The 10,811-nt window shown below is 46.3% G+C and overlaps 1 protein-coding gene across 1 annotated transcript; it reads left to right on the top strand.

Moving 5' to 3' along the window:
- Positions 1–287: 287 nt before the first annotated feature.
- On the top strand, positions 288–8,796 carry LOC147258011 (uncharacterized). The gene is made up of 2 exons (XM_086210339.1): positions 288–340; positions 7,132–8,796. Exon 2 carries the CDS (start codon positions 7,807–7,809, stop codon positions 8,794–8,796), a length of 990 nt encoding a protein of 329 aa, XP_086066465.1. The 5' UTR covers positions 288–340; positions 7,132–7,806.
- The last annotated feature ends 2,015 nt before the right edge of the window (positions 8,797–10,811 follow it).

Below are 10,811 nucleotides of genomic sequence, written 5' to 3' on the forward strand. Positions count from 1 at the left end.
CCCAATGACTCGATGAAAGACAGGAAGCAGGAAGGAAACTTCGTCCGGTTCACTCACCGTTAATCGTCAGCGTGTGTGGGGGTGAGATGAAGCCCCTTCAATGGCGTCAGCGCTCCAGAGTCTCGTGACACGGCCGCGTGTCTGGAGGGGACGTCATCGTCTTGTTCATCCGAACTGTGAGCGCGAAACTGCCGGCTCTCCAAGAGTGAATCCAATTAGCTTCCAGTCAACTGGCACCGTCCGGCGCCGGCGTGACCGAGCCTCTGACGCAGCTGGCTGCTAAAGATCGGAAGACATTGGTCCGCAGTGTGAGGGACACCCACAGCTTCGTTTGTACCGAGTCTGCATCCACACACACTGTATACACACACACTGTATACACACACTGTATATACACACACTGTATATACACACACTGTATATACACACACTGTATACACACACACTGTATACACACACTGTATACACACACACTGCATCCACACACACTGTATATACACACACTGCATCCACACACACTGTATACACACACACTGTATACACACACACTGTATACACACACACTGTATATACACACACTGTATACACACACACTGTATACACACACTGTATATACACACACTGCATCCACACACACTGTATATACACACACTGCATCCACACACACTGTATACACACACACTGTATACACACACACACACTGTATACACACACACTGTATACACACACACACTGTATATACACACACTGTATACACACACACTGTATACACACACACTGTATACACACACTGTATACACACACACTGTATATACACACACTGCATCCACACACACTGTATATACACACACTGTATATACACACACTGTATACTCACACACTGTATACACACACACACACTGCTACCACACACATATACACACACTGTATGCACACACATATATACACACTGTACGCACACACATATATACACACACTGTATACACACACATATATACACACACTGTATACACACATATACACACACACTATACACACACTGTATACACACTGTATACACACATATATACACACACTGTATACACACATATATACACGTATACACACATATACACATACACACACTATACACACATATATACACGTATACACACATATATACACACTCACTGTATACACACATATACACACGCACTGTATACACACATATATATACACGTATACACACTGTATACACACATATATACACACACACTGTATACACACATATATACACGTATACACACATATATATACACACACACTATACACACATACACGTATACACACATATATACACACACACTGTATACACACACTATATACACACATATATGCACGTATACACACATACACACACACTGTATACACACATATACACACACACTGTATACACACACACTGTATACACACATATATACACACACACTGTATACACATATATATATACACGTATACACACGCACTGTATACACACATATATACACACACTGTATACACACACTATATACACTATACACATATTCACACACACACTGTATACACACATACATATACACGTACACACATATATACACTGTATACACACATACACACACTGTACACACTGTATACACACTGTATACACACATAAATATACACATATACACACACTGTATACACACACATATATACACACACTGTATACACACACTGTATACACACATATACATACACATATACACACATGTATACACACACTGTATACACACACTATATATACACACACACTGTATACACACATATATACACACACTGTATACACACTGTATACACACATATATACACACTATATATACACACACACTATACACACATATACACTGTATACACACATATACACACACTGTATACACACATATATACACACACTGTATACACACACTATATATACACACACACTGTATACACACATATACACTGTATACACACATATATACATACTGTATATACACATATATACACACATATACTGTGCACATACTGTATATACACATATACTGTATACACACATATATATTTACACATACTATATATACATATATACACACATATACTGTACAAATACATATACACACATACATATACACATATATACACATATGTATACACACATATATACACATACATATATACTGTACATATACACACATATATACACATACTGTACACATACATATACACATATATATACACATATACTGTATATACACACACTTATATACACATATATATACACACATATATATACACACACATATATACACACATGTATGGATATAAATGAAACTAGTTCGCTGCAGCCTCTCTCCTAGTTATGTGCCACTGTGTCTGTTTGCTGTTGGCGCCCTGAAAATAGTGTTTGTAGATGTCAAAGGTCATCTTTTACAGAAATTAGATGTTCTCAGAGGTCGCGTTGTCGTCTAGCAACCGGAGGGTCGCTGGTTCGATCCCCACTTCCCCCGGTGACCACGTCCAAGTGTCCTTGAGCGAGACATTGAACCCCTAATTGCTCCTGATGGCCCTGTGATGGACTGGTGACCTGTCCAGGGTGAACCCCGCCTCTCATCCAATGTCAGCTGGGATAGGCTCCACCCCCCGACCGCTGCGACCCTTACTGGTTGAGCGGAATAGAAAATGGATGGATTTCTGAGGGCTAACAACGCCAACTTGTGTCTTTTAACCTCTGAAATGTTCAGCTTGTGAAATGGGACCAGAAGTGGGTGAACTTTCCAGGTTCTGCTCTCCCAGCACAACATTTCGCTCTCGGCTGGTTTCATCCCTTCATTCGTCAAATATTCATGCTGAGTCGCGAGCTGTCGGCCATCCGTCTCCTCTCAGTTCGCTCCCTCCGCCCCTGCTCCTCTTCTGTCTGTCTGCTCTTTGATTTCTGGTCACGCGTGCAGTTGAAAGCCTCTTCTGCTTCTTGTAAACCTTGCATGCACTCGGTTCCTCTGTGTCCAAACGACCTCAACGGCGTCGTCCATGTAAGGCTTTCCTTCCTGCGGACTTTAAAAAGTGTGATGAAAGCATTCGTCTCCTGGCCACGGAGGACGATCGCTCACATCGACAGAGCTATAGGTATTGATCGGCACTGTGTGTCTGAGGCCATCATCATGTAAATCACCTGTGGGTGTGTAACCTGGGGTGATAGGACCCGACTCCTGGGGCCTGGCATTTGATGTCCCTGTCATATCCAGCGAGCCTGATGAAAAGCTTTTTGTAGCTCATAAATCAAAGCTCTTTGTAAAATCTTTGGAGAAGTCCTGGGTGGTTGTGTTTCGCTCCACGGGTAATTAAATCGCGCGGGCCTGATATTTATGGAAACGCTGCTCGCGCATGGCGGAATAATACGGCTGCAAACGCTCAGAATTGTTTATGTGAACGCTGATTTATCAGAGCGACGATGACTGTCGTGAAAAACAGTGAGGTGGACTCGAGCACCACCAGGCTCAGGATGGTGAGGGCAGGGTGGGAGGGGGCAGGTCTCTCTAGGGGCCTAACACGTTTGGCGTGGAAGCAGCGTGTTTGTTTGTAAAGTTCACTTCCTGTACAGGCGGGTTTGAATCAATCCTTCGCTACTAATTCTTCCCGCCTGCTGGAGGTTTGATGTGGCGAATCTTCAGCCAGTCCAGACAGCGGCAACACGTCCAGTACCAGCTGGCGTTTGAGGGCAGGAACAACTGGTCCCAGCAGAAGTCGGTCCTCCAGACGCCTCCGTTTCTCCCAGGCTGACCCCCGGCACAGCCCCTTCTTCTTCTACCTCCAACGCACCTGCACCGCCACCACGTATTTCCTCCAAACCTGTTGAGGCCCCGTTCACGTTTCCTACTTTGTGGCGTTTCTAATGTTCGTTTCAGGGGCGTTTGACTTGTAAGTGGAGGCGCGGCTGATGTCATCAGGGGATCGAGCGAATGAATGAAGACAAAGAGAGTTTTGTTGGCCGTCCTGTGACAGCGCCGTTCGTTTTAAGACTCTCAATGGAATAATTTACCGTGACACACGAGGTCGTCTCGAATTTGTCAAAGCCGTTTAAAAACCTGGAGTCAAAACTGATCTCGCTTCTCGCTTTTGACTTTTACTTTGTACAGTTAGGAAGGAGAGGCAGGTGTTGGGACCCGAGAGGCGTGGAGATGCGTCCCACTGATCCGAGGCGGCGCTGCCGCTTCGATGGGCGCAGTAGTGACGTGCGCGTGGATTTAGAGAGCGGCGTCGGAAGAGCGGCTGGGTTTGATTCATCTTTTCTCAGTTTGCTTCCTGCGTGTGTTTTGGTGATCGTGCCTCTTCGCTGCAGCAATCTGAAAATCCGTCCGCCGTCATGGTCGCCATCAGGTGTTTGCAGTGGCTTGTTGGTTCCAATCAGTGATTTTGCCAGGAAATCAAGAGTTTAGCCGCTTACATCTTGGCTTTGTGACCTGAATGTTGCTGCCTTGTGCTGTTTTGGGTTTTTGTTTTTTGGGGGACTTTCTAGTAAACAAACATGGCGGCTGGGCGGCCATCTTGCCTCTCCTGCTTTGGAAAACTCTTCCCCGCCAGTAAAGCTCGAAACGATACGAGAAGACACATCACGAAGATTCAAATGTTGCCACTTAACAAAAGTTTTGCGAACCCTGACCCGACCCTGTGTGCCGCCGTTACTCGTCCCGTTCTACGCACCTGCAGGGTGAAAGTGTGCCGATGATGTCATTTCTCCCACAATAATTACACAGAGCAATCAATTTAAAAAAAAACCCAAAAAGATGAAATATAAATTTATGCAGAAAAGTTGTCTGCAGCAGCTCCGTTGGCGAGGAGGCACCAGCGATGCTGGTTTTCGGCCTCTGACATCATTTCTTTAATCTTAAGCCAGCGAGTCGCACGAGTCAATAAAAGCTAAAATTGCTGATTTGGGAGGAAGCGCTGATGAGGGGGATAAAGGCCGGCGAAATGAGCCGCTCAGCACAAAAGCTGGTCGGAGTCACATTCACACAGTCAAGGACACACGCTTGGTCCTCCGGCGGAGGAAGATTTTACGATTGTTTACTCACTAAGCTCTCTATTCTTTAAGAAGATTTATTGCGGAATCCAGTTAGCAAGACTCAGAGCTGCTAACCTGAGAGGAATATTCATCCGACTGAGTTTCACTGAGAGTTATAATAAAATCCTCTTTGAGCGGAAGCCCGGAGTCAATCACATCTTCAGGGAAAACTTTTAAGCCCCGACTTTGGCAAGGGAGTCGACTCGTGGAATCATATTGAAGAACTCTCCGTTTCCGGCCTGAAATGATTCGCTTCCTTCACCGGCAGCTGGTGATGTGATCGGTGTTTTCCTCCGGCGCCCTCGCCGAGCTTTTGAGAAACTCTGGCCTGTTTTAATCTTCATGAGGCTGAAACTTTAGCTCGGCTTGTTGCAGCCTGAATTATTCATGCAGCTCCGAGCTCCTGGCCAGACGGCAGCTTACGTGCGTCCTCGTCCTGGTGTTCCTGGAGGCTCGCGAGCCCAGAAGTTTGAAGTTTTGGTCAAATTTTTATGATTTTGGTTTTGGGGGGGGGGGGGGGATCTGGACTCCAGCCTTTGTTGACAGATGAATTAGAAGCCGCGCACATGCATGGAAACAAAAAGATTTTTTTTTTACCCTGCAAATTTTAAGGGAAGCATCCTGAATGAGAGTGAGACGTTCAGAAGCAGAAAGGGTGATTGGGTGTTAATTAGCCGGGAGCTGCAGGGGTGCGCGCTGGCACATCACCAAGCGGCTGATTCAGATGTGCTTTAACAGACAAATAATGAGTGTGTGCGCAATTTATTTTGCTTTCAGCACTTTTGAGTTTCACCCCAAACCCTGAAGTTTCCTCTCCCGCTCCCCTTCTCTGTAAAGACTCCACTCTTCTCTGAATAATCGTGGCCTGGTTTGCAGGATTTCTGACTCGTGTGTTTGACTCCAGCAGCATCCTGGGTCAGTCAGGTGTCAGGTGTCCAGCAGGTGTCACTGTTGTGTAAGTATTTCCTCAGCCGCAGCCCCGTCACAGTGAATCTGAGGGTGTGTTTCAGGCTGCTGGGAGAAAACCAACCGAATTGTCTCCTGTATTTATGGTGTTTCATTAGGTGAGGGTGGCTCCCACGTTTGGCTGCATTTCTCCCTGATTCATCAACTCTGCTGCTCTCTCTCTCTCTCTCTCACACACACACACACACACAGAGTTATGTCTCCACATCTTACATTTTCTCTTCACTCTGAAATGTAACCGTTTGAGATGTGGGGGCTCATTTGGCGACGTCATTGTCCGTCTGCTCGTCAACAAAACGACCTGTAGTCAGACGGAGGACTGGACTGGACGTGGGTGTGGTTTGTTCCCGAAGGGTTAAAGGACACCTCAGTCCCACGCTGGAGACGGCGTGAGCCCGCCTCTGGTCTCAGGTGGTAGGAGACTGCATCCTTCACCTAGAGGGGGGCAGAGGAAACATGGCGGACGGTTGGGTTCGGTACCGGAGCAGAGAAACACTGGAGCCACTGTGAGGAGTTGTCACATGATCAGAAGTTAATGACTCATCATCGCCTTATCGCTTACTGTCTTGTTCTAACAGGTTTATTATCTCGTCATGATGAGTCACGATCTTCTGATCCCCAGATGACGAAGCTCATCCGGTGATAACAGGATAAATAAAGCTGCGATCAAACCAAGCCCCGCCCCTGTGGTGGCGGTGACACCGCTGATAGACATTCGTCACGTATAACGTGATGACGGGAAGGTGAAACGACGTAACAACATACGTAACCGCGAGATGAGTTGATTAGCTCGTTGTAACGAGTCCTGGTCTTGTTATCGCATGATGACCACGCACGGTTGAAGCCTCACAAACTAATAACTCACCTCAAGATGATGCCATTAACCTCCCCTAACGAGTTAGACATCAGCCGTCACTGATCATCCGTCTGAGAGGCCGCGGCGGCCGCACTGTGACCGCACTTTAATGTGGTTATCTGGTGATAACCTGAGGATAACTGGCAGCAGGCGGAGGGGCTGAGCTGGAGGCTTCTTATCTTCTGGTGAGTTCAGCTGTTGTCTGCTGTTACAGGATGTACCTGATCACCTCCAGCACAGCTGCAGCCGCCGCCTCTCAGCGGACGTCAGCGAGTCAGGACACCGAGGCGCTATGACGCTTTGAGGAGCCCTGCGAGACGTGATGGACAGCCGGCACGCTCATCCTCAGAAGTGACAAAAGACGTAATGGCTGTTTAGCCGTCTGAACACCTGCTCGCTTTCACCTTGATCAGTGTTCCTCTAACGGGCTCACAAGACAAATTGACTGGCTGCATCGAGCCAACGAAGGCACACCTGTGCCCCCCCCCAGAATGACACTCACAGAGAAGCTGCCACTTATGACACTGGTGAAATGATGAGACTCCAAGCCAGAGCAGGATAATTGGATGCTGCCATCTGAGGCTGGGCGGCTGTCGACCACGGCAGCGAAAGGGGCGGTGGGTTGATGAGAAACTGGAGACTCGCGGGAAGAAACTTTGCCTCCACGCTCGTCATCAACACGTGATGTCATCATGACGCCTTGAGCCTCTGACATCAGGCTCAGAGGCTCCTCTGACATCAGGCTCAGATGACCCGGCAGCAGACCCAGGACCTGCCGGAGGGGCCCAGTCTCCCAGCAAGAGTCCAAAGTGGGACCAGTGGTCCCCTAAAAGATTGCCCTGCTGCAGGTGCCATGAATAGTTTCAAGAAGAAATGACATTTTGAAGGAATGAAGAACGCTACCTATGTTACTACCTATGTTACTACCTATGCTCCTACCTATGCTACTACCTATGTTACTACCTATGTTACTACCTATGTTACTACCAATGCTACTACACATGCTCCTAACTATGCTACTACCTATGCTACTACCTATGCTACTACCTATGCTCCTACCTATGTTACTACCTATGTTACTACCTATGTTACTACCAATGCTACTACACATGCTCCTACCTATGCTACTACCTATGTTACTACCTATGTTACTACCAATGCTACTACACATGCTCCTACCTATGCTACTACCTATGTTACTACCTATGTTACTACCTATGTTACTACCAATGCTACTACACATGCTCCTAACTATGCTACTACCTATGCTACTACCTATGCTACTACCTATGCTCCTACCTATGCTACTACCTGTGCTACTACCTATGCTCCTACCTATGTTACTACCTATGTTACTACCTATGTTACTACCTATGCTACTACACATGCTCCTAACTATGCTACTACCTATGCTACTACCTATGCTACTACTCATGCTCCTACCTATGCTACTACCTATGCTACTACCTATGCTACTACCTATGTTACTACCTATGTTACTACCTATGCTACTATTTATGCAACTTCCTATGCTACTACATATGTTACTACTTATGCTACTACATATGCTACTACATATGTTACTACCTATGCTACTACATATGCTACTATTTATGCAACTTCCTATGCTACTACATATGTTACTACCTATGCTACTACATATGTTACTACCTATGCTACTACATATGCTACTATTTATGCAACTTCCTATGCTACTACATATGTTACTACCTATGCTACTACATATGTTACTACCTATGCTACTACCTATGCGACTACATATGCTACTACCTATGCACATCTAATAATATATGAGTCCCAACAAAATTGCAATAGGTGTTGTATTTATACTTCATCAACAGGGACGAGGGAGGGATGAGGGGCGGGTTCACCTGCAGCAGGTGAGACGGGACGCCAGAGTCTCCAACAACTGTCAACACGACCGAACCCTTTGATGCATTAATGAGCAGATTAAGGAGCAGATTAAGGAGCAGAATCCGGGCCGGATCCAGGAGTGCGTCTGCCTCATTTGCAGGCGCCTCGGTTCTTTGGTTCCAGCTCATTTCTCCCACCTCCTCCATTTCACCACTTTGCCCTAAATTTGCACTCAGTGGCATCAATTAGGCAATGGTAACTTTCCAGCCAGGCACCACCGTTCAGGGTTTTTTAAAGATGAGCAGCAACGTCACATTTGATGAACTGAGTTAAAACCACCTCGGCACACAGGCGTAAAATACACCCCCCCCCAAAAAAAAAACCACCAAAAAGGAGCCTCTTTAAACTGCTTTGTCTGAAACGTTCTTAACCTACAACTGCAGTAATATTTGCTCCTAAAGCATTCAAAACTCATCCAGCTACTTTTAATCTGTTTCTGATCAGATATGCAGACGATCTAAATTATGCTAATTAGCGATAGATCATTTCCCCACCTAAAAACTGCAACAATTCATGACATTCAGTAAACATAAATTACATTACAGGGAAAGTGGAAATCATTATTTCCACAGTACCTGCTAGCTGGGACTGCTAGCTTAGCTCATGTTTAACCCCTGCAGGAGACACCTGAGCTGGCGGAGAACTTCTGCAAGATGTGCAGATGTGAGGCTGTGGATTTTTTTTTGACAGCAGCGCTAAGTGCAGCTAGCGTGCCAGCTACTGGCCTTGCTAGCCACACTGAACGCCTGCGAGGTGGCGGTCTGTGGCTGAGAACAGCCTTAGAGGGGAGCAACATGTCGAGGCTTGCTGCTGGTTTGAAGTGGTCAAATGTGAGACGTGAGGTCCTGCCAGCAGGATTTAGATAATTGATTAAAACTGAATAATCAAATGGTGTTCAGACTGAGTCTCGGGCTCGTAGCACCAGTGTTACCTGGGTAGAAGTTAGACTGGAGTCCTGGTTTAGGGCGCAGTCATGGCTTGAAGCTTTTTTTTTTGGTAGCTCTTGGAAAGGACGAGGCTGTTTTGGTTCTGGAGGACCAAAAACCTACATTTTATTAATGTGTGTGTGTGTGTGTGTGTGTGTGTGTGTGTGTGTCCCAAGGGAGAACATGTGACAGGGGAGAAAGTGAGATAATCCCACAGCCCGAGACGGAGCGGTAAGTGCACGTCCGTGCAGAAACAATCTCCACACCCAAACCTGTTTGAGTTCAGGGGGAAAGACGTCGGTCTGATCTCAGCGGCAGAATCCTGTTTTGTGTATTTATCGTGACGGTGTCTTGGTCTAATCTATGGAGGCCAGATAACCACTCAGGGCCTCCTCACCTCCCTGCGCCTTTCGCTGTGTTTAAGAGTTTAAAAACACTTCAGTGACTCTCACTTAACTCTTCCCCAGAGCAGCCAAACAGAGCGTCTGCACGTCTGTCAGGCAGACACAAGCCCAGCAAGATGCAGCGAGGCAAAATAAGAGAATTATTTCTTGCTGGTACTGGTGCGAGGTGGATTTTAAAGGAGTGAGCTGAGGATTGTGTGTGATCTGGAGCCAAGTGTGTGTGAGTCACTGAAGTGTCTTCTCAACATCGAGTCATCCAGAGAACTCAAAGCATTTGCTCTTTTTTTCATGAACACTTGGCCGCTCTTCTTGTCAGAGGTGATGGCTGCTGTGTAATAATCATGAATCAAGGCTGAAGGATGCCAGATAAGCCGTTTCCATTGAGTTGATTGTAATAAAACAAAAGAGAACATCAGGAGCCAGAATGATGACCCGGAGGTGCGTTTTTCCATGAGGGTGCAGGGGTGCTGAGGAGCAGGAGTCCCAGCAGGAGGGGGCGGGTACTCATATGCCGCCTCCAGGGTGGGAGTTATTACCTCCTGTTAATTTGGAACAGTTGGGATTCATCACGTTCATGCTGCTCATGCACAAGCGTTACTTACTCAACCGAATGTATTTAGTTGGTTCAT

Source organism: Aulostomus chinensis, chromosome 8, assembly GCF_037954235.1.
Source record: "Aulostomus chinensis isolate RoL2024-O1b breed Wild chromosome 8, RoL_Achi_v1.0, whole genome shotgun sequence".
NCBI lineage: Eukaryota > Metazoa > Chordata > Actinopteri > Syngnathiformes > Aulostomidae > Aulostomus > Aulostomus chinensis.

Bases quoted from the DNA above. Each gene is read 5' to 3' on its own strand.
- LOC147258011 (XM_086210339.1), top strand. From the start codon at position 7,807: ATGAAGAACGCTACCTATGTTACTACCTATGTTACTACCTATGCTCCT.